Source organism: Lichenostomus cassidix, chromosome 2, assembly GCF_008360975.1.
Source record: "Lichenostomus cassidix isolate B80296 chromosome 2, HeHo_3.0, whole genome shotgun sequence".
In the NCBI taxonomy this organism is placed as follows: domain Eukaryota; kingdom Metazoa; phylum Chordata; class Aves; order Passeriformes; family Meliphagidae; genus Lichenostomus; species Lichenostomus cassidix.
Window position 1 is genome coordinate 117,641,968 of NC_139482.1, and position 22,201 is coordinate 117,664,168.

Here is a 22,201-nt window from a genome sequence, read left to right on the forward strand (position 1 = left end):
AAATTCCCATCAGTAGCAAAGTAGCTACAGGGCTGTCACTTGCAGGCAAATCCAGACTCCACAATAGTTTATTCAATCAATACTAAGAAATCTGATGGTTATTTGAATTTTCTATTTTAAATAGATATTTAAGGTCTTATTACAAGAGAAAATTTGGAGAGAAAAAAAAGTCAATCTATCCCTCTTAGCAGTTTCTCTTCTTGCCAATACATCAAAATGAAAGAAAAACCATGACCCAAGCCAGAGAACAACTCAAAGCCCAAATACAGTATTAGAGAAACCTATCAGACACAGGATATTACCTAAAACAAAGACAGGTAACTAATACGGGCAATTGCTGGAAGTCAACTTTGCTGTAAACAAACACATACTTTTTTATCAATTAATTCCTTACCATTTTTAAACATTAAATAGCACTTGAGCTGAAAAAAAAATTCAAGTACAACAAAATTCAAAAATGTATATAAACCAAATATACTTTTCACTTACTCTGTATCACAACACATTTGTACCAAGCTCTTGCAATCTTAAATTATTTTTTTATTTCAGCAGCTTACCAGTTTTTCTTTTGCATCAGAGGGAGAGCCAGAGCAAAACTCCCCACCAACTGGTCGCCAAGTCAGCAGCCTTGAAAACATAAAACCAGTCCCAAAGTTACTAAGTTTGAAACATAAATCAGAGCCAACACTCTAGAAAGTCCCCCTCAACATTGTGTGGGTTTTTTGCATTAATTTCAATTCTAAGTGCCCTTTTATTCTTTCACACATATTTAAACATGTAAGTACTGTGGTTTTTGAACTTCAACATTCCTGCCAACTACCTTAGATGGACAAGTGGACTATGTGGTGGTGAATTAATTTTTCTCAGAAATACTGGATTTGTCTTAAGGCAGTGCTTTAGTGCCATTAGTGGGCCTCTTCTCCCACACAGCCTTAAGCTTTACCTAGAATAAGGAATGAATCTACTCCAGAACAAATTACATGAACATTTGGAGATGTTTTGCATTCTCTTTGTGGGGTATGTTCCAGCATTATGTTTCTATTTCCACTTAAGATTTCACCACTTCCACTCAGGATTCATTGCTATTATGAGGTATCAAGTCACTGACAATACTTCTGATCTCTCCTTTGCTGATCTCCTGTAGGACTCTGCTGTCTTGAGGATCTTAACCTTAGCACTAAAGGATTTCTATACTAATTTTAACTTACTGAGGCTGGCTGTGCCTGCCAAGAATTGAGGGAAACTGGATTGATTAATCTAAGTGGTCCTATCATCTCTTATTCTATCCAACCTATTGCTAAAAAGTAAGATAAAAGTCAATTGCCATGATCTCCAAAGTCTTTGGTCTCAATCTGCGTGAGGTAACACACATGGGACATTTGTGTCTGCATATCCTAAGGGAGAGCTTTCCCCACCAAGTTAAGCATCCTAAATGAATATACCACTGATCAATATTCAGTTAGAAAACTAAATACTGGATAACTAAAAAGACAAATTGGAGGTAGGAAAAGATAAAATTCTTAGGCATCAAATAAGATAACAAATAAAATACAAAAGAGAACTGAATTGATTCTTGAAAGCTGTAAGGACACAAATAGAGGTATTTGGATAATGAGCCATTATGAGCCAACAGAGACCAGACCATCATAATTTGTGCAAGGAATCAATTCTACCTCTTGAATGTTTTGAGGACAAGAGGGCACTCTCACTGGATATCTCAGCACCAGAAAGCCAAGACTTGTTCTCATGAAGCTTCAGAAAATTTAAATTTACAAAAATTATAACCAGGATAGAAATTAAACTAAAAGAGAAATTTAAAGAAAACTATTAAAATAAGCTAACAAACAATGGGCTAGTCAAGAAACAGTGAGGTGGTCTAAAAACTGACTGTACAGTGAAGCCAAGAGAATGGTGATTAGATGCACAGAATCTGGCTGGAGGCCAGTAACTAGTGGTATACTCAGGGGTCAATACTGGGTCCAACTCTGTCCAACATCCCAATGATCTGGGTGATGGGGCAGGGCAGACACTCAGGAAGCTGGATGATAACAAAAGAAGGAGGAGTGGCTGATACACCAGAGGGTCATGCTGCTATCCAGAGGGACCTCAACAGACTGGAGAAATGGGCTCATGGGAACTGTATGCAGTTCAGTGAGGGGAACAACAAAGTTCTTCACTGCAGGAGAAACAACCTCACACCCCAGGATGTGCTGGGGGCTGGCCACTGGGAAGCAGCTTGGGCCCCAGAGAGCCCTGGGGATCCTGCTGGACACCAGGCTGGACATGAGTGATCAGGGTGCCCTTGCTGCAGAGAAAGCAAACATTACCCTGGACTGTGTGAGGAGAGCTGCCAGCAGGTGGGAAGGGAATCCTGCCCCTCTGCTCAGCACAGCAGCCAGTCCTGGGCTCCCCAGAGGAAGTTCAGCAAAAAGCCACAAAGGTGAGGAAGGAATTAGAGCATCTCTCCTATGAGGAGAGTCTGAAAAAACTGGAACTGTCCAGCCTGGAGAAGAAAAGCCTCAGGACATCTCATCAACATACTATAAATATCTGAAATGTGGGTGCAAAATAGGACAGAGCCAGGCTTTTTCCAATGATTCACAGTGCCAGGACCAGAGGCAATGGCACAAACAAACACAGGAGGTTCCCTATGAGCATTATGAAACATTTTTTCACTGTGAGGGAGATCAAGTACTGGCAGAAGTTGCCCAGAAAGGCTGTGGAGATTCCCTCCTTGGAGATATTCAAAAGTCAGGACATGTCCCTGGGAAAACTGCTCTGAGGGGTCATGCCTAAGCAAAGGGGTTGTACCAGAAAACCTCCAGAGCCCTTTCCAATCACAGCCATTCTGTGTCATTCTGCATTAGTATCTTTAGCTTTCAACACCTCAGTGATGTGTAGAAGCTTGGCAGCAGTATAGTTTGTGGTTTTCTAGTAAGTGATCCTTGCAGAGATTGGTATCTGAGTAGGTATTCTAGTATATTTTCCAAACACAGAAATATGATCATGTCTCTTTGCAAAAAAGTAATTTGCCAAGAACCAGCAGAAGCTGATACTGCAACTAAGAACTCCTGCAGCCAATGTTGCAGCTCTCAAATTTAAAAAGTTGGTTACACAATACCTGGAAAATCCTTTATATGAATGCTAAAAAGCAACATATGTTACCCTACCTGATCAGAGTAATAAGAACTTCTGCCAGAAGCTACTTCACGCTCCTGAGATTTGTAACTTCTATTTGAAGACAATTAGCAATAAAGCACTTGCCCATAAAGTTTTCATATATACAACTGTGTGAGTTGTCTGTGTTCATTTCAACATTAACTACTGTGTTACTACTAGGCATGGAAAAACAAAGGTAAAAAGATTTGCCTTCTTCTCTAAGCACTGAGGCAGCCTCCACAACAAGCTGAGTATTAAAACTGCATTGTCAAAAAAACCCAAACAAACAAACAAAAAACCAACCCCCCCTAAAAACCAAAAAACCAAACCAAACCAAAACCCAAAAAACCCCCTAAGGATGGTAGGGCAGGAAAAGCTCCATTGCAAAAATATGGCTAACAGAAGGACTAAGAAATAAAAATACAAAATGTCAGCCAAACCAGGAGTCACAGAAAATAAGCCAGATCCCATAAAAAGAGAGAAAAAAAAATAAGTATCCTCCTAGGACTCAGAAAGAGAAGTAAAAAAAGATAAGTACCCTCATTTAAAATCAAAGTAAGACTGCAAAAGCTGGGAACTTTCCAAAAATTTAGAAGGAATAATATAATGAAGTTCTCAAAACATGGTACAGAAAGATTATACTAGAAAAAAAAGAGAAAGAGAAAGATTAAGGAAGGAGTCAGATACTCTCCAAGGAAAAATAACCCATTTGAAAAGTGAAGTGCCATCAACATCAAAGCGAATAATGCACAGATTTCAAATTAGATATAACTAAAGGCAATAGGAATATTTTGAGTATGTCTAAATATTAAGATATCCAAGATGCTGCTCTAGAAGGGTTTCTAATATTCAACTATAAGAATACCCAGAAACTTGAATTTTGATAACATGCTGAAACCAAAGCAAATGTCCCAGTAGTGAATATTCACACTGAAATCTTTCCAAGTACAGGCTATAGTAAGTTAGGGCTAATTCAACTGGACTTCTAAATTGAGAAATATGGGTTCCAATTTTATTTTTGGCAGTTACCAAAATGCAGAATCTTGCTATCTCCTAAATAGTTCAGCTTCATTTTATAATTGCTTTTTGGATGGAATTAATTTGTACCTACTTACATAAAAAACAGGCGAGGTAGAGAGAGATTTTATCTTTTAATGAATGAATGAAGCTCTCTTACAGTGCTATCTGATATACAGCTCTAAAATTAAGGGAAGCCTGACATGCAAATGGTTCCTTTTGCTTCAGTTTTCTTCAGGACTAAACAAGGTCCCAGAAGCAAACAATATGAACTGGATGACAAGACACAGGACAAGTAATAATACAACAGTTCACCACGAAGACTACCAGATTTTAAAACAAGTAGTTTTTCATCTCAGTGTTGGCAGCACAGGGGAAAAACCCTTTTTCTTTGGTACAATGCCATGATTTCTTGCTACTCTGCTTGAGCATGTATAAAACATAACACTCATAATGGTATGGCCTTACTCCAAGAAACCCCATATTGAGTTATTACATGAAGAGCAGGAGTTACCAAATGGCCACGATCATTTTCACAAAAATATCGAGATTCATTTAAGCGTATGATGGAAATTAACCATCAACCACAGAGACTTAAATCTGTAAGACTGTTGCACTACTTTAGTATTTTGTGGAAAAAGCTTCACAGGTAATTAGAAATATCAAAGTCTGCATCTTCTATTACAAAAGAAGAAAATAACAATAAAAATCAGATAATACTTCTCCAAAAACGCAAAACTTTAAAACTGAATGATGTTACATTCTGGGGTTGCTGGGGTTTTTTTGGCTTATCTGCTATACAGTAATTTAGTTTTTAACACTTTATCATTTACAATACAAAAGAATACCTACACCTAATTTGTCATTACATTCCAAGTAAGTCTGTTTCTCTTTAGTCCACACATAACAGCTTTTTGTTCACCCCACCTATGAGATATCTAAGAGTCTGATATGGGTAAGTCATTTAGTTAAATTATTTTACAAAGCATAAATATAAACAGTTGTCTTACGCATGAGGGATTGTAGTTTTGAAAATATCCAGCATGCAAGTGCAAGTTTTATCCCAGATTTCTAGGGTGAACTTTTCACCATTAAGGATGACAACATTCTCCAAACAGTTTGTACCAGATCGTGCCAGTTGTTCATTGTCTGTAAAAGACAAACAGTGTATTTGTTTATTCACATTCAACAGAGTAAAATGTTAACATTGTTTTAACATAATTTGTACAGTTCCTACCTTGCTGCACACACCAGTACAGCTGTGCAAATATATCATCCAAAAGAACATCACTAAGTACTTCTAAATACTGTGTAAATACATCACATATTGCATAAAGTGCATGGTTGCAAGTAGTTGTCATCCATTCAGCTTTCTAAGAGTCAAAAAAAAGAAGAGTTACAACCTTAAGGTGAAACTTTAGGATACACATACAGATGAACATTTGTTTTTACTCAATTTGCTTTACAGTGACGTGAAATTCATTTCTGTATCTCAAAACCTCAAAATTTGGAGCCTCAACTTCTGCTTTGCTAACTAGCAGCTTTAAAAAGAACTACAGGAACAGACAAACAAGCAACTGTCCTAGCTCAACAACTTAACATCAAGCTAAAGCTGTGTTAAAGTGTTTTCCAGCAAATAAAAATTTACTAAATGAGACATGTCCTACTACAAATAGCCAGACAAAGCCTTACAAACAATTGACAATTTTGATCTAACTTCTAATATTAATAATTTAAACATTATTTACATTTTTAAGCCCATTTCTGTTCAGTTGTTTGTCAGAGCAGTACCTGGTTCTGGTTGGGCAGATCAAAAGTTGGATGGCTGGTCAAAAGGGTGCAATGACAGCACAGTGCTGTTTTGGGTGGATTTTGTTTGTTTGTGGGTTGGTTATGGGTTTTTGTGGTTTCTGTTTGGTTGACTTTTTTTTTTCTTTGCCCTGTCATCAATAAATCTTGAACTAATAGAACTTCTTTCTTCCAATGATGACTTCACTGCTGATTACTCAAGTGTTGTGTGTCAGATTCCAAGTATCACATGTAAAAGCTACAGTTGTTACAAACCCTTAATACACTGCACTTCATGCTATTCTTCTACTGTTTCTAGTGTAAACTAGTAGGCCTTTTACATACATGGTTTTAAAAAATGAAAACAGAATGACATTGAAACAAAATAAGGCTACTAGAACCACAGGTCCACCATCCAAGTTTTGAGGTTTACCCTACATGACTTGACAAAGCTACATTTCAAGTTTTCTACTATTAATGTAGTTCTCATGTAAATTATCTTCTTCACTTTTTTCACCTCAGTCTGCTGTTCTGGCAGTTTCATGTTGTCAAATATCCTGAAGACAATCCGAAACAAATCTTGCCACCAGTGTTTCTCGTAAGTATGGCCGTACGTCTTCATTATTTCAAACATTACTGTTAAGCCCCTGAAATGAAGAAAGAACAACTTAGAGTTACAGAAAGACATGAACGAGACTAAGTCCAACTGCAGCAGCAATAACAACCTCAAATACTGTTGAGAACATTATACATGTGGATGAGTACACAAAAACTAAGTAGGAAATCAGCTTGTAAAAACAGCACTTCATAGTTGCAGGCAATAGCCAAAAATTGTTTTGAGAACTGTGGTAATTTCAAATTAAAACAGTAAACCAACTTCTTTACCAAGGACCACAAAAATTAATAAAGAAATATTCCCAGTTAAAAAATACAAAGGTCTAGAAACAAGTATTAACCTTCAGCAGCTAGAAAGGGAGTCCAGATGCACAGCTCGCATGCCAATGTGTAAATTTAAAGTTATTTGTATACAACCCCTCATATTTCACATCAGAACTGCAACTGAAACACTTTACTGGATCTTCCTGAAAGGGAAAATCATGTTCCAGGAAAATAAGCAGGTTTTACATGAGATCAGAGTACAGCTTTGCTTTTTTTAACCACTTCTGCAATCCTCAACCAGTTAATGAACCATGGTATAAAACCATTTTAAAATCCCCAAGGTTTATTGTTATTTATTTTACCAGAAAATAAACATTTCAAAAGGAGAGAACACAGACTTAATTTTTGTATTCCAGTGTATATTTAAAAGGTGTTTGTTGTTTCCACAGTGGTATCACCCAAATTAAATATGTAAGTCATTTTACAGTGATTACATTTACCAAGAGTTATTTCTATTTTAAAATTGTAAAGTAAGTCTTTTAAAATTTGAATTACAAATACTGGTTGTTACCTGGTTCTTACATCTAATTTGCATCTATTGATGATACAGGACAACTCAAAGAGAATTGGGAACCATCCTCGGACCCACACTCTGTCTTCAGGAGCTACATTCATATCATCACTTGTGTATTCCTTGAATGCCTTCAGAAGGAAACACAGGGTTACACAGAGTCACAGAAGTTAGATTCTTCAAAATAAAACACAATTTGGACTGTAAACAACAATCTCTCCTGCAACAGTACTACACCCTGATACCTCAGATGAGCTCGCAATCAAAACTGTAACACTGAGAAAAGGAAGTGTTTTTCAAAGTTTTGCTTGCAGTTCAGTGTGAGTCTCTTGCTCTCATTTTTACAGACACAGCTCTGAAAGTGAGAATCTAACCACAACATTTTGATGATATCAAACCTTATTTCTCATGCCATTATCTACTCTTCACAACATTTCTCAGTAGAGAGCAGATCCTGAGACATGCTGATTTCCAGCAGCTCTCAGGAATGCTAGTCTCCAGCTGAACTGGGTGGACAGGGATGGGCTAAGGGGGATAACAGACGAAAAAAATTGCTGATATTTTCCAAGTCTATGGAATTTTATACTCCTATTGTTTCTGAATAAAGTACATTTATCATTAATCCATGAAACTCGAAAGGGAAGCCAGTAAGTTTAGCATAAGTATTTTTTTCTTTATAAAAGCACTTATAATTTAGTTAACACAGACTGTACCTGAGGTCTGTCAGACACATATTTTGCACAGTGGCGAATGAGGCGGATCGCTTCCATACTGGTATCTGGAAATGCTGCATTGCAGGCAAATTCAGACAAGCACTTTACTGCATCCTGGAAAGAATCTATGGTTGCTGGGAAGTGTTTTTCAAACACGATTGCTGAGAGAGAAGTGTGAACAGGAGAAAAAAATGTGTTGTGCTTTAAAATCTATTAATTCTAATATGAACTGACTATAACAGAAGTCATGAGAGACTGGTTCATTGATTGGTGCTATCAAATGCCTGAGTAGTAAGAAAAACTAAAGCAAAAACAAAACAAAAGAAAACAAAAAATTACCTAGAGGTCATTTCATTTTAACATCGAGTGTTTAATAAAAATTAAGGTAGCATCTAGACTTAAGCAGGGAAATGTAAGAGTTAAACAAGACTAGAGTAATAGTCTTACTGTTAAACACTAGTCTGTGTGACCAGAGCTTAAGATGGATACATGAAACATGGAGTTACATCTACTAATGGACCTGCTCCCCAGCAACATGCCTTGTTTTCAAATAGCTACTCGTGAAGAGAAAAAAGTGCTTCGTTGATGCTGAAACAGTTTTATAAACTAGCAGAGGTTCTGACAGAATAAAGAGATCCCTTAAAGCCTGGGATCTAGATTAGAATGGAGAGAGGCATCATAGTGCCTCCTAGCTCAGCACTTTCTCCCAAACAGGCCTCACACAAGCACAATTCAGAAACACAGAAAAAGTTAAGCAAACAATGTATTAGTAAAATGGCTAAACCTCTTTTTTTTCCCTTGGGGGTAACCCAGGAGAAAAAAAAAGTGTATGTTTTCATTTCACTTAAATGAAAATGTATACATTCAAAAGAATTATCTAAGGCCTGACTTGTTTTACTACAGAATGCTACAAACGAATAAGCTAAGAAGACATAAAGAAAGCCAGATAACTCTAATCTTATTGACTTTTAAAAGCATTTTCCAAGGGAATTGATTGGAAATTGCAAATCATTGGTTCCAAGACACAAAGCAGGCTTTACTCTACAGGCTGTGGAGTCGACAGACAAACAAAGCTTTTTGGGCTCTGGAGTGACACACACTTCCATGACGTCTGAATATTGTCCATACTCACTGACAATGTGTCCTGTAGTCTGGAATGCCAATTCCACTATACTTTCATCCTGATCTGAGGCTGCCAGATGAAATACTGAAAAAATGTTTTTCCAGCCAGAACGAATGTTAGCAGCCTGGGAATTCACCATCTGTGCAATACACCGTACAACCATGTCTCGAATAGTAGGAGACCTGAATTAGGATAATAAACAATAATTTTTTAAACTAAATTACATAATCAATTAGAATAGTATAATTCTCTAACAACTGATTTTACAAAAGCATTTGCAACATTAATTGCGAAAGTTGATGCTTGTGATCCCAGGCAATTCAGTTAATAGTATGTTATTACCTGTTTCTTTTCATGATATGTTCAAATGGTCTAAGGAAGTCCTTCTGGAATCGGAAATTAGCAAGTTCTCCTTTTTCCAAGAACTTCATTGACAATTGCCTTAATGAGTCTACTGCAAAAATAGCTACATCTTCATTGGGATTGCAGCCAACCTGAAAATATAGAATAGAAATGCAGAGTAAGCTTGAATCAGAATTCTTATAGATTCACCACAAGCTGCCTTTACAGTTGATAACAGAGAACTAAGCAGTACTGGAAAATTAACAAAATTAAACAGTAGTCAATTCCAGAAACCACACTGTTTATGCAATTCAATAATCCCTCACTAATTCCAGCTATTTTCTACATTAAATAACCTGGCATTTAAAACTTCCTAAAAATAAGCAAGCTTTCTTAAAAGACCTTCAACAGCTGTATAAAAATGCATGTCAAATATTCGTTTGATAAACAGTCAATTTAGACTTGAACAGAAGAGAACCTCTTAACCCAAGCATCATGAAACACCCCCCAAAATTATAACACAAAACTAACAGCAGCCAGGTCAAGACCAGGTCATGATACTTCTGTTTTTACATTAATTACATTATTTACCTCTGCCTTCTCACAGGTCTTTGCAGTTTTACAATTTTTGTTGGTTTAAGCTTACAGAGAAGGACAGAAAAAACACTACGATTCAGATAAGCACATGCTTTTCCAATAAATCTCAAAATAAAATGAATCTGTATTGATCACTGAAGGAATATACACTATAATCATGAACAGGGATACCTTATTAAAATGATCGCCAATAACTTCCCAGATCCTAGACCACTGTAACCTTATCCGGCCCATGTTGTAATAAGAAATCTCTACTATCTTCTGCAGACTAAACATTCGAGGGTGGGTAGCAGACAGCAGCTCATCCATAGATACAGCACAAAGCCAGCGAACGAAATCCACTGTTAAATGACCACAGATTTTAATGCAATAGTTTTCCAAGGTTTGGTTTATAGGGGTGGGGAGGGGTAGGGAAGAGAGAAAACTTACCAATAGCATTTCCATCCAGCCTTGTAGATCCCGTAAATATTCTGTAAAGTTCAGTTAAAGACATTGTTACAATTTCTGAAGAAAAGCATCTATTAAACATGTATTCAAACTTCCTTGTCTTGTTTTTCTTCATAATATACAGACACCCTCTGATTACCTTTATTTATTAAAAAACAATTAGTAATTGTAAAGGAATACTAATAATACTGTCAGTTTTTATCATCCCTGATCCAAATACAGAAGTCAAACTTCTCCAGAGTGCACAATTCCCATTTGCATTGAAACACTTCCCATTATGAACCAGGGAAGGACATTGCAAACCTAAACAGCTCTTACATGTTTGACATCAAACTTCCAGTGCACTTGATGTGATTTTACTGCAAAACAACTTTTCACTGAACTTGCGTTGATCTTGATACCTATACTTCAACCACAGAAATGTTTGTAAGCCTTCAAAATGATACCTCTTCATCAATTTTGACAACCGTTAAGAAAATTGTATGTTCTGATTTCTTACATGCTGAGCAAGCAAGATCCATGAACACTTCAGTTCGATCAGTACTGTATGATATAAACAGGGAATGTTCATAATGTGTATTCTGCCTAGCCAAATCCAGTTAAAATAAATGATTCATAGAAAGGAAGACTGGAATAATAATTTTGGTCATTTCAGACAACATCTACATAACCTAGGGGAAAGCAGGGAGTCAGCAATTACATTTAGGAGAAAAAGGGTCTGACAATAATGCCCTCAGTAGTAAGGCAAAATGAGATTTGCTATCTGTTACTATTTTCAGCAAATCAAGATTCAACAGACACTAAAGCAGACTTCATTCTGCAAATCTTCTGTAGTAATTTTTTTTATCAGTAAAAAGGCTTTTTGCCTAATCTTTGCTCTGCTCCTTCTTGCAAAAATACCAATGACCCCCCAAAAATGGGAACCCCTCCTCCAAAACTGAAAAACACTTCTCTATGGTAGTTTCTATGTAGACTTTTCCAAATAAATTAATAAGGCCCTTTTCTTAGCACAGGGTATTCAAGTACTGCTTAAAAAATTTCAGGTGGCAACAACAAATTTAATACAGTACCTGTCTACAGCAACAACTACGCTCTGGGAGCTAGTTTCACCAATGGATTCCTGAATACTTGCTATCTGCTTCCAATCCACGTTTCCACCAACTACAGTGAAAAAAAATTGAAAAATGGATAAGAGAAAACACAAAAGAAGCTGGGGAGAAAGGAGAATAAAAGTTGTGCCACTACCAATATAATTAAATATATTTTTAATTCACAAAAAAAGAGAAGCACATAATTAATTTCCTTTGCACGAGCTGGACATGTCAGTGAACAGTTGCATGGTGGTGTAAGTCCTAATTACCTGGATTCTCTATCCATGTATTAAACCATACTAGTCCCAGAAAACTGTCCACATTTGGAGCAATAGATAAAAGTGAAAAAAATAAAACCCACAAGAATCACCTCTTTTCCCTCCATCTTTCAATGAACCTTTGGTAATCATGCCACTTAAAATACACAACATATGATTAAGAATACAGTTTAGAGGAGAATTTTTCACACTTAATTAGCATGAAGTGAGTAAATCCACCCAAAAGATTTTATTTTTAATCATTCACAGAGAAGAGTTTCCACCAAAACTCCATTTTTAGGCTACATCTCAATGACAGCAAAATTATCACCTAAGAATAGTGAGAAATAGCTCTAAATATAAATGGCAATTATTTATTTTGGAGGCTAGAAACTGTAACCCACATCTGGCAAAGCTTATATTAAGAAACTGCTAACTTTGCAGTGAGAAAAATTCTGAAATTTTTAGCAATCTCCAAACTCCCCTTGAACCACCATCAAAAAAAGAGAAGGAATCTTGCAACCACTCCGGGCAATACCACATACCCTTTATTTAGGGTTTTTTTTCCAGAAATATAGAGAAGAACAGAAGACTGAAAGAAGGCCTGCAGTTCTGTTCTCAGAGGTTTACTGAGAGAAAAGCTTTTCATGTTTCAGCCTACCTCAGTTTTGATGTGCTCCAGCCACACTTGGAGGTGGCTGGGGGTGACTCTGTCAAATCTATACAACCTGACCCATCTGAAATACTTTTCTAGGGCCTTTATGGAACAACTTTACTGGACACACATATGAAACTTCATACTGGTATTTCAGCAACTTATAATACAACTGAGTTTGATCAAGACTTCTCTTGTAAGCACACAACCTGCCAGTGTCAATTAGCTTGAATCTGGGTAATGAGTCAGCTAAGAAACAAATCAAATGAGCAGCAGAGTGTGAAGAGAATTTGAAGGGCTATTTCCCAGGAGTCAGAACCTTCACCAACTCCACCAACTTACATGAGAATTCCTTGTTATCGCAGGATTTGTAATTCAATGCTGGAAAACCTAAACAGACAGCAGACTTTAACAGTTGTGAAACCTTTTACAATGAAACACAGGAGTCAGCTATGTAACTGCTTTAAGAAAATCAGATTCCTCAGATTCCCACTGTCCAAAGAGGATTTCTTGTTACCCAGGAACTATGCTTTGGCTACAACCAACTCACAGCAGCAGGTTTTGTTTTCCAACTTTGTGAACAGAAACTGAAGTAGAAGAATGTGAATTTTACAATACAACTCCAAGTAAGGCAACATACCTACCAGAGGAGCAATAGGATAGATGCTTATTCACTCACTTTTACAACCCACATGCTTGTGATGTTTTCAATTTTCAAGTACAACCAAAAAAGAGGCCATAGCAGTAATGTAATACAAGAGATACAGACAGTTGAATGCAGATGCCTGAAGAGCCACACCTGAATCCTTTCTGAGGCACTGAATGAGCAAAGGAGCTTTTGGGCTTGGTTTTGTTGATCTTTGTTATTTCAAAAAGCACATTAACTTCAGCAAGAAGAGTGAGCACTGGTGCTTATCCACATCTGATTTTACAAGCAGGTCTGAAAAATCTGAGAGTCTGAAAGATGGAGCTTCTGTGCCACCAGGCTGCAGCTTCACTCACTCTAAACAACTCACTATGTGCTCTTCACAGGAATTTAGGTTTACAGAAAGGTTGCTTGAAACCTGTAGTTCCAGTGCATACTTTGGAGTAATCATAGAAAATTAAACTATCTGCAAAAACAGATTTATGGAAAGAAGGGAAATAACAAGAACAGTGGAGAAAATGTTCTAACAGCCCCTCAGTGCATGAAAAACAAGTTAAACATTTTCCTATAAGACTGAAGCAACATTATTAAAAAAGAAGAAAATGGTTAAGTTTCCATATGTCCACTGTAATAAACATTACAGAAATTCAATTCAGACAGAAACATTTTATGCATTTGGGCATAAACTATTTTCCCTAGAAGAGTAGTTGACAGCAGCAAAAGGTCTTTATGAGCTGGATCTACACCAATGACTAGCAGGTATGATTTAGAGACACCCGAATACAGTTTACATTCTTGAGTTATTAGGATTTAAAACCTTTAAAGGCCAGTCACTGCAGCATACAGAAACTGCCAGCACTTGGAAGTAGCCAAGTTGCACAGGTCATCAGGGAACACTAAACTGAAGGATGCATATTGGAAGGGCAGGAAGAAGCTCAGTATATGAGAAGTTGGCAGACTCATTGATTCCCAGGTCTAAGTTTTCCCTTCATCAATGCTTGGAAAGGTGAGAGGAGTACACAGAGGCAGGCCAAAGGAGAGCAAAAAAGGAAAGAAAAGGACTGATCGTAGAAGAAGAAAAACTCTCTGAGGAGAACACAAAGCTGGATGATTAGGATTAGTTTGGGGGCTAAAATCAGGAAAAATAGAAAAATTATCATTACTCAAAAAAAAGTTACATGAAAAGCTGAGGGAAGACAAAGTGTTTGTTTGGCTGTGGGTGAAGTTCCAAAGGCAGGAGATACTGAGCATCACACAGTGATGAAACTTTCTCATAGTCAAGCAGAATTACATATACACTTTGATGTTTCCGGAGTTTTCTAATACCCTACACCTATATATCTTCAATCGTGTTCCCATTTAAAACAAATAAACAACCCCCTAACCCTTTAAAGATAATTTAAGGTTAGACTGTTATACTTTTCTAGGAAGATAAGAAACAGTATCTCATTTTTGGAGCATATTTTGGTGCTCAAGCCTAAAAAATGCACTTACTCAGTACCAAAGTAACCATAATAAGAAAGAAATGGAATTTCAGAATTTAAGCTAAAATCTTCCACTTGGTTTGAATTCTGTGTATTTCTCACAAAGCTCCATAACAGATGCTTAACCTACACATACTGAATTGCTTGCTTGGTAAAATACTTGGTGCACTAACGTTGCAATATTATTAAATCTGGTCATACCATCTGCAATCCATTCTTAGTTGGAAAGCTGTATTTTAATAGAGATGAATAATATATATGTGTAATTTTCTTACATTTCCCACCCTAGTAATGATAACAGAGCAAACTAAATATTCCAAAAATTGGAGTAAGTCTGTTCAAAGCCTAAGAGTTTTACAAGGACTATGCCACAGTCTTTTGTCAAAACCTCACACAAAATCACAGAACAAATTTGAATAGTTCTCTGAACAAAACCAGTTAAATGAAATACTTCATATCTGCATTACTTACCCAGTCCCAGCCCCACAAATTCATCAGGTGCCTGATCTTTCGTTCCAGTAAAAGAACCTTCCCTGCCACGCACTGTCCCTGAGATGTAGCGAGGTTTTACTCCAGTTCCTATTAGCTGCGCCAGTTCGAGTTGACTGATGCATTTCAGAATCTATTCCAGAGAATAAAGAAGTTGTTTGTCAACAAAAAGCACTCTGAAATAGTAAAAAGCAAGTAAAGATCTTTGGAAGGAAACAATTCTGAACACTTGAGGTTAGACAACATGTTCTTCCATCTAAAATGAGTATTCATTTAAATAGTGCTGGACTAATCTCTCACAATTTTACTTCTCACTTGGACATGTTTTGCTACTTTAATTGGCTGCATAATGTATGCAACAAAAGTATATACTTGGCACTTACCTAAATCCCACTGTATTTATGCACAAACAAGCACAGTACTGTGCTGAAAATCAGTAAACATGCTTTCTTACAGTTTAAGTACAAATGACTTGTACCTCATGCCAGGAATTTCCTAAATAGTTTCCATCTGTATGAGCCACTGTGATGAGAGTTTTAATGGTGTCAATATTCTTCTGCTTCATTTCAGTAATACCAGAACTCACTGTAAGCAACGTAAATCTTGCTAATGCTTGAACATAGGCATCTCTTTCAAGCTACAAATGGGAGGGAAAGAAACAAAAGTCTCATAAGTATTTTCTCCATTTCTTGTTCTTAGTACAATCTGTGTGATTTCATCAACTATACCATTTACCTGTCTCTTCCTAGAACTGAATTTCCAAAGCATAGTGAAAATATCTCATGTTCTTCACCCGTAAGAAGGTATCTGTGGGATAAAATCAGGTTCCTTCTATTCAGGAACATGAAGTGTAATGTCTGACAGCACAGAACACATAGGTTGTATTTAGGTTTCTAGTTTGGTCTTTTTTGGGGAAAACAGGATGCTGTTTCAGAAGAAATGTTGCTCCTTAGCTAAGCTTTTAATGTTCTTGTACTATACTCAGATCTACTCTAAAAATGCTGCCTTAGCAGACTCACTCAAGTTGTAGCATTTTTTTGTCAACAAAATCTAAAAAATGTATCTAAGAGGTATGTTATGCCAATTCAGTGGAATTATTAAAAACTTATTTGATTTAATCTGCATAATTTGGAGCACCTGAGAAGCTTCTGAAGAAAGTGTCATGGATGGGTAAACAGCAAGTGACCATAACCTACACAAATCTTACAAAAAAAAATTTATGCAGTTACCTAATCTTTGTGTATGGTATCTACAAACAACAAAGGAAACTCCTCAAATATCACATAAACCAATTACAATGGTAAAAAGGGGATTACAGTTCAGACCACAAGTCCATTTTATTCTCTGGTTATGTATCAACCTGAGGCCATAAAGTGAAACGGTTGCACACCAGATAAACAAATGACAATTATGAAATATATTTAACTATTTGGATATTTAGAGCTACTTTAAAGTAAAAAAAAAATAATTAAGCCCAGAAAACAACCAAATATAAAATATAAAAAAAAAAATCCCAGGAAGAATGCCTGTTATACAGAGCAAACACAAACACTGCAACAGCAGGCTATGGTAGAAGGGACATACTGCCACTACTGCAGAGTATGCTGGCAAAGGCACACAAATTGATGCAGAAGCATTGAGAAATGGAAGTCTCAAAGAAAATGTTGTAAGCAACGAAGCTGTAGAGTCTACAAACTGTGTATCTTTTGTAAAAAGAAAATGTTTTCAGTCCTATTCATCCATACAGGTATTCCCTCTCCCCACCTTTTTCCAAGCCAGCAAAATCTGAGAAAACCTAAACAATGTGTCTTCCACCCAGAAATTAAAACATGATGATATAAGCCGATTAAGTACATCCTTTTGGTGCATATCTTGTCTCAGATGCTTATAGACAAAAGTCACACTGTGTGACAAGTCTAGGATTAAAGGCATAAATAATTAAAACCAGATTTTATAATTGAGGTTTTAGAGGTGAACACGCATAATTTAAACTATACTGTGTACTTGGGAAATTTTCTCAAAATTAAAGGCATCCACGTCTCTCCATTATCTCTCAAGGTGTGTAAACCAATGTTAACTCTTAATAGACACCAATCTTAATTTCTGTACATTTGCACAATGAAATTGTAAAGTTGCCATCTTAAGCACATGAGGAAACACTTCATTCCAACAGAAATGATACTTAAATCAGCTCAAGTACAGATGTGTCAGTCTCCTTCAAACCACCAGAGCTATCTGGTGTCTGAAGTCAGATAATATCCCATCTAATCAAGACTTCGTGAATTGGAATAATCCGGTAATACTGAAATCACCAACAAACCAGTGCTGCTTTTAATTATATCAACAAAACAGAACTCCCATAGAAAACCAAGAAGAAATACTGCTTATATTGAAACTTCAAAAGCAACATTTCCCATTCTCTGAAATTTAAGAACTTGTTTTTGGATCACCTCCAGTTCAGTCATGTCCCAAGCCAATTTAAGGGTACAACTGAATTAGGGGGATCTTAAAGCAAACATGTCCTTGCCCTGCCCACACAAGGCTGACCACTGCAGGACTAAGAACTAAACTCTGCAGCTGCTCAAACTGGTATTTGTACCAGCTCCACTTTTGCAGCTTAGAAACGAAAGTAAATGGAGTGTGAATCTCACTGAACATCTGCAGGCTCCAGGGAAGGCTTTGTTAACCAAATTTTTAAGTCTGTTCAGCTATGAGACAGAACAGATGCAGAAATTGGGAGGAAAGACAGAGGAAGGAAATCTTACATGATCTTAAATGCTTTTTTTTTAAGCAGCTGTATCAAATGTCCCAATGTGCCTTTGCACATTAGTGATAAAATATTACCTAATGGGCCAAATACAAGTGCAAGGGGAGAAGGAAATAAAGCATTTGCTATTGTATCATACTTCAACATTTTATACTTAGTCTTATATGGTTGATTTTTGGGTTGGTGTGTGTTTTCTTGGTTTGTTTTTGTTTGCTTTTTAAGCATTTTCAATGTACATATGAAATAACATGATGACAAACATGAATTTTGCTTGCCCCTCTCTTCAGCTATGGCAGACCAGTACTCCATTTATTAACTAACAATCTACAATAACGTAATTGTACCTTCCCTACCAAGGGTTTTTAAATAGAAAAACAAAAGCCAATAAAAGCCCAAGTTTAAAAACAATCACCCTCTGGAGCCAGAGCGTCTGGCATTCTTGGCATTGCGCTTAATGCCAGATACATTCATTCATTACACCAGGAATGCCATTTCCAGTGCCATAAGTATTAATAGGGCATCCATTTATAGACATCTCAGATTAATATAATCTCTCTGAAGTTGGTAACAATATTTCAAATATAGTTCACAGAGATACTATTTAACAGGACACAGAGACTCATTTTATAAAACACCACAACATAGCTAAATAGCCTTATAACAAAGCTAGAAAGTACTTTGACATAAAAGTAGTCAATTTCTAGGGAAACAAGAATTCAGACACATGGAAGCACTTACCACAAAACACTGGGAAAAATAAAGGTCACTTCATTTACACTTCCAGTCAAGTATCAGATGAAATAGTAATGTCAGAAGCAGGCAGCCTCTCGGTATTGCAGTGCATAGCTTCAGCAACAAGGACTCTTAGAACCCCACTAACATTTTGCTGGTACATAAATCAAAGTATTGTCTCAATCTTACATTTTTTACCTGAATGTTGAAAATACAAGCAATCCGGATTGCACATCGTATACCCTCCAGACAAAGAGAGGCAACTTCGGTGTCATCACAGTCCTGTAGACCCACGCTGAATGCAGCTAGAAAAGGTGTCCATGCCAACTGGAATGTATGCAAAGTTAGTCTTATATTAGCAATTGCTGGTACTTGAAGGGAATGTTATATTTCAACATCTTGCTGAGGTATAAATTCCATCCTTAACTTTACATCATTAACTTGATGTTGCCTTTTGCCAAACAGGAAATAAAACAGATAGACATGAGACACCAAGTAGTATAAAGTGTGGCTAGAAGAGACATGAGACACAGAATGGGACAGAAGTAATGCAGAGTGGAGCTCCCCTCAAAAGCACTCATCTTCTCCCTCAGCAACTAACAGACAACCATCTTCAGATAGCTGCAAAAACCAAACCCTAAAGCTATGTCAATTAGATATCTGTTGGAGTTTTAGCATTCCCAGGATAACTTTTACCTTTGCACACTGAAAAACAGAGTCTAGTTATTGTAATAACCAACACACCATTTAACAGATTTCTTTACGATGAAAAGTATGTACTTAAATAAGACTAGCTTGTCTTAACAACACCAGAAAGAAAAAAAAAATGAAAGTAGCAAAAATAAGGCAAACTTTATTAATTACACTAAAATTGTGGTAAGACAACAACAACAAAAAAATGCAGGACATGACCTCGCCTTATCTCTGTACTACTAATTTTGTTGCCCTTGTCCCTCCATCCTTTTGAACCTAAGCCACTGTCAATGCTTCCCATTCCTCTTGCCTTAGGTGGCACTTTAGAGTGTAATATATGCAACTAAAATTATTGCAGGGGAGTCTACATAGTCTTTTCCTTGTGGTCAAGGCTCCCTCTACCAAAGACAGAAAAAACAGTGAGAAGATGCAGAGGATCCTGCTATAACTACATGGGATTAAGAAGAGGAAACACCACAGTACCCAGAATGATTTTAGAATTAATTTTACCTGAAGTCACCCCAGATGAAATACAGAGCCAACAGGCACAGCAAGGAGCAACAGATTTCACACTTAATTTCATAATAAAATGACGCACCACAGAGCTCTGGTTTCATTTAAGCCAGCAATCCCAAAAGCACTACCTCCAAAAAGCATTTAACGCTTGCACATACCAAACAGTAACTGTAGGACAGTATTATAGGCATCAGATGAATTCACAGATTCAGGATTTAATTCCCGATTGTATGACCTTTAAAGGTCCCTTCCAACCCAAAATATTCTATGATTTTATGTTCAGAAATATATGTTTCTTCTCACCACCTGCTTAATTTTCATTGCTACTGAAACCAAAACTAAACCTAAAAAATCACAAAACTGAAATATTTTCTTAGAACTATCTAATGGTCTGTAGACTGTGCTTTATAACTAGATACACGCGGTTATTTCTAGACAGTTTTGTTAACAAAGGTGAAAATCAAGCCTCAAAACCAGACTTTGGGCTGCTTAGATGGGTGCATAAAGTGAATTTTTGCTCTGTTTTAAAAATTCAGTCAATGTATCTGTAAATGCAGTTATAATGATCAATTTTATGTGGACATCAATGGGTGAGATATCCAGATATTTGTAAAGTTCAGCTGAAAATTTAAGTTAAATAAAAAAAGTGAAATTAAGTGTTCAAATTCCACAGTTCTCACATTTTTTTGAGAAGAGGGCCCTTTGCTCAATACATTACACTGTCCTCAGTACTTTAATTAGTTCAAAAACATCCGCAAGTAACTTCAAGTAACAACTTCTAATTTTTTGCACCTTCACGAAAGATGTTTAGGGTGTTAATTTAACCCAGGTGCTTAATGTTTTGCTCCTTTGAAAATGAACTTCGGAAATACACTTTTCAGATACTAAGGGGTAGGAAGCACTAGGGCTGCTACCTTAAAGAAAACCACACTACGAATTTTGCAGATATGCCTGCATGTGAATTATTTTATTTCAGCCTTAAGGAAGTCAACAGAGAGAATGTATAGTACACCTCTGCCATGTGACACCTTGAACAGCCTAAAAGTAAATTTCTAATAAGGTCTGTACTTAGTGCTCCTCTGTACAAATGGAACACTATGCTAGTTTTTTTAATAAGGTGACAACTCATAACTTTGCCTCATAGACAGCAATCTTACAGCTAGATCCTCAGTGCGCCCAGGTGGCCAAGAAGGCCAATGGCATCCTGGCCTGTACCAGCAATAGTGTGGCCAGCAGAATCAGGGCAGTGACCCTCCCTCTCTACTCATCACTGGTGAGGCCACACTTTGAATCCTGTGTTCAGTTTTGGGCCCTCACTACAAGAAAGACATCGAGGTGCTGGAGTGTGTCCGGAGAAGGACAATGGAGCTGGTGAAAAACATGGCAATTGGTCTCTTCTCCCAAGTAAGGAGAGAAAGGACGACAGCAAGTGGCCTCAAGTTGCACCAGGAGAGGCTTAGATTGAATATTAGGTAATATTCCTTCGCAGATGCAGTTGATGAAAGTTGGAACAAGCTGCCCAAGGAAGTGGTGCAGGCACCAACGCTGGAAGTGATTAGAAGACATGCAGATGTGGCACTTAGGGACATCGTTTAGTGGTGGACTTGGCAGTGCCAGGTTAACAGTGGGACTCAAAGCTTTTAGGAGTCTGTTTCAACCTAAATGTTTCAATGATTCTTGGGCCTGGAGCTCCACCTGACCTCACAGCACATCCCTGCAGGGAACCATTTGTTTATACAGTGGTAGTGGTCTGAGACTTCCCTGGAGCAGTTCACAAAGGGGTCATGTGAGGACCATGACTTGAACAAGGGCACAAATGAGAGTACGGTAAGGGCACAGCAATTTATCTCAATTGCAGATGACTGCTGTGAGTTAGTTATGCCAGAGACCACATCCAAGAGCATGCTAAGGCATGGTACACTCTGCACATACTCTGTATCTATGAATCTGAATCACTGGTATGGAAAAGGCATTTGGGATGCAGACAGCTTTGCACTTACACAATAGCAGACACTTGTTTAGAATAATAGTTCAATACAGGTCCAGCTTCCTCCCCTACACTAGATAAGAGTCCTAGCTTTTCTTCAGAATTAATTTGCAACAGACATCAGCTACAAGCTTTTCCTGATAAGTGCTCTCACAAAATGCAATGAAGTAATTTCCCTTAGAAGCAGTATGGGGGACCTGAAACAATGACCTGATATTAGTAATTTCTCAGTTTTATAAATCTGTTTT

General features: G+C 37.1%; 1 protein-coding gene across 2 annotated transcripts in view; it reads right to left on the reverse strand.

Annotated features, from left to right (window-relative positions):
• The window catches only part of ARFGEF1 (ARF guanine nucleotide exchange factor 1), an 85,403-nt gene that overhangs the window by 6,612 nt on the left and 56,590 nt on the right, over nt 1-22,201 (reverse strand). The window contains exons 20-33 of one of the 2 annotated variants that reach the window (XM_085052969.1): nt 18,956-19,084; nt 15,737-15,895; nt 15,241-15,391; nt 11,707-11,797; nt 10,619-10,659; nt 10,361-10,530; nt 9,593-9,744; nt 9,260-9,432; nt 8,128-8,288; nt 7,415-7,545; nt 6,482-6,611; nt 5,414-5,549; nt 5,187-5,325; nt 558-627 (exon numbers count right to left, since the gene is read on the reverse strand). In XM_085052969.1, coding sequence (XP_084909095.1) covers nt 558-627; nt 5,187-5,325; nt 5,414-5,549; nt 6,482-6,611; nt 7,415-7,545; nt 8,128-8,288; nt 9,260-9,432; nt 9,593-9,744; nt 10,361-10,530; nt 10,619-10,659; nt 11,707-11,797; nt 15,241-15,391; nt 15,737-15,895; nt 18,956-19,084 — 1,833 coding nt within the window. Of the gene's footprint in view, nt 1-557; nt 628-5,186; nt 5,326-5,413; nt 5,550-6,481; nt 6,612-7,414; nt 7,546-8,127; nt 8,289-9,259; nt 9,433-9,592; nt 9,745-10,360; nt 10,531-10,618; nt 10,660-11,706; nt 11,798-15,240; nt 15,392-15,736; nt 15,896-18,946; nt 19,085-22,201 lie in introns of both variants that reach the window. The other variant, XM_085052968.1, reaches the window with a different exon arrangement.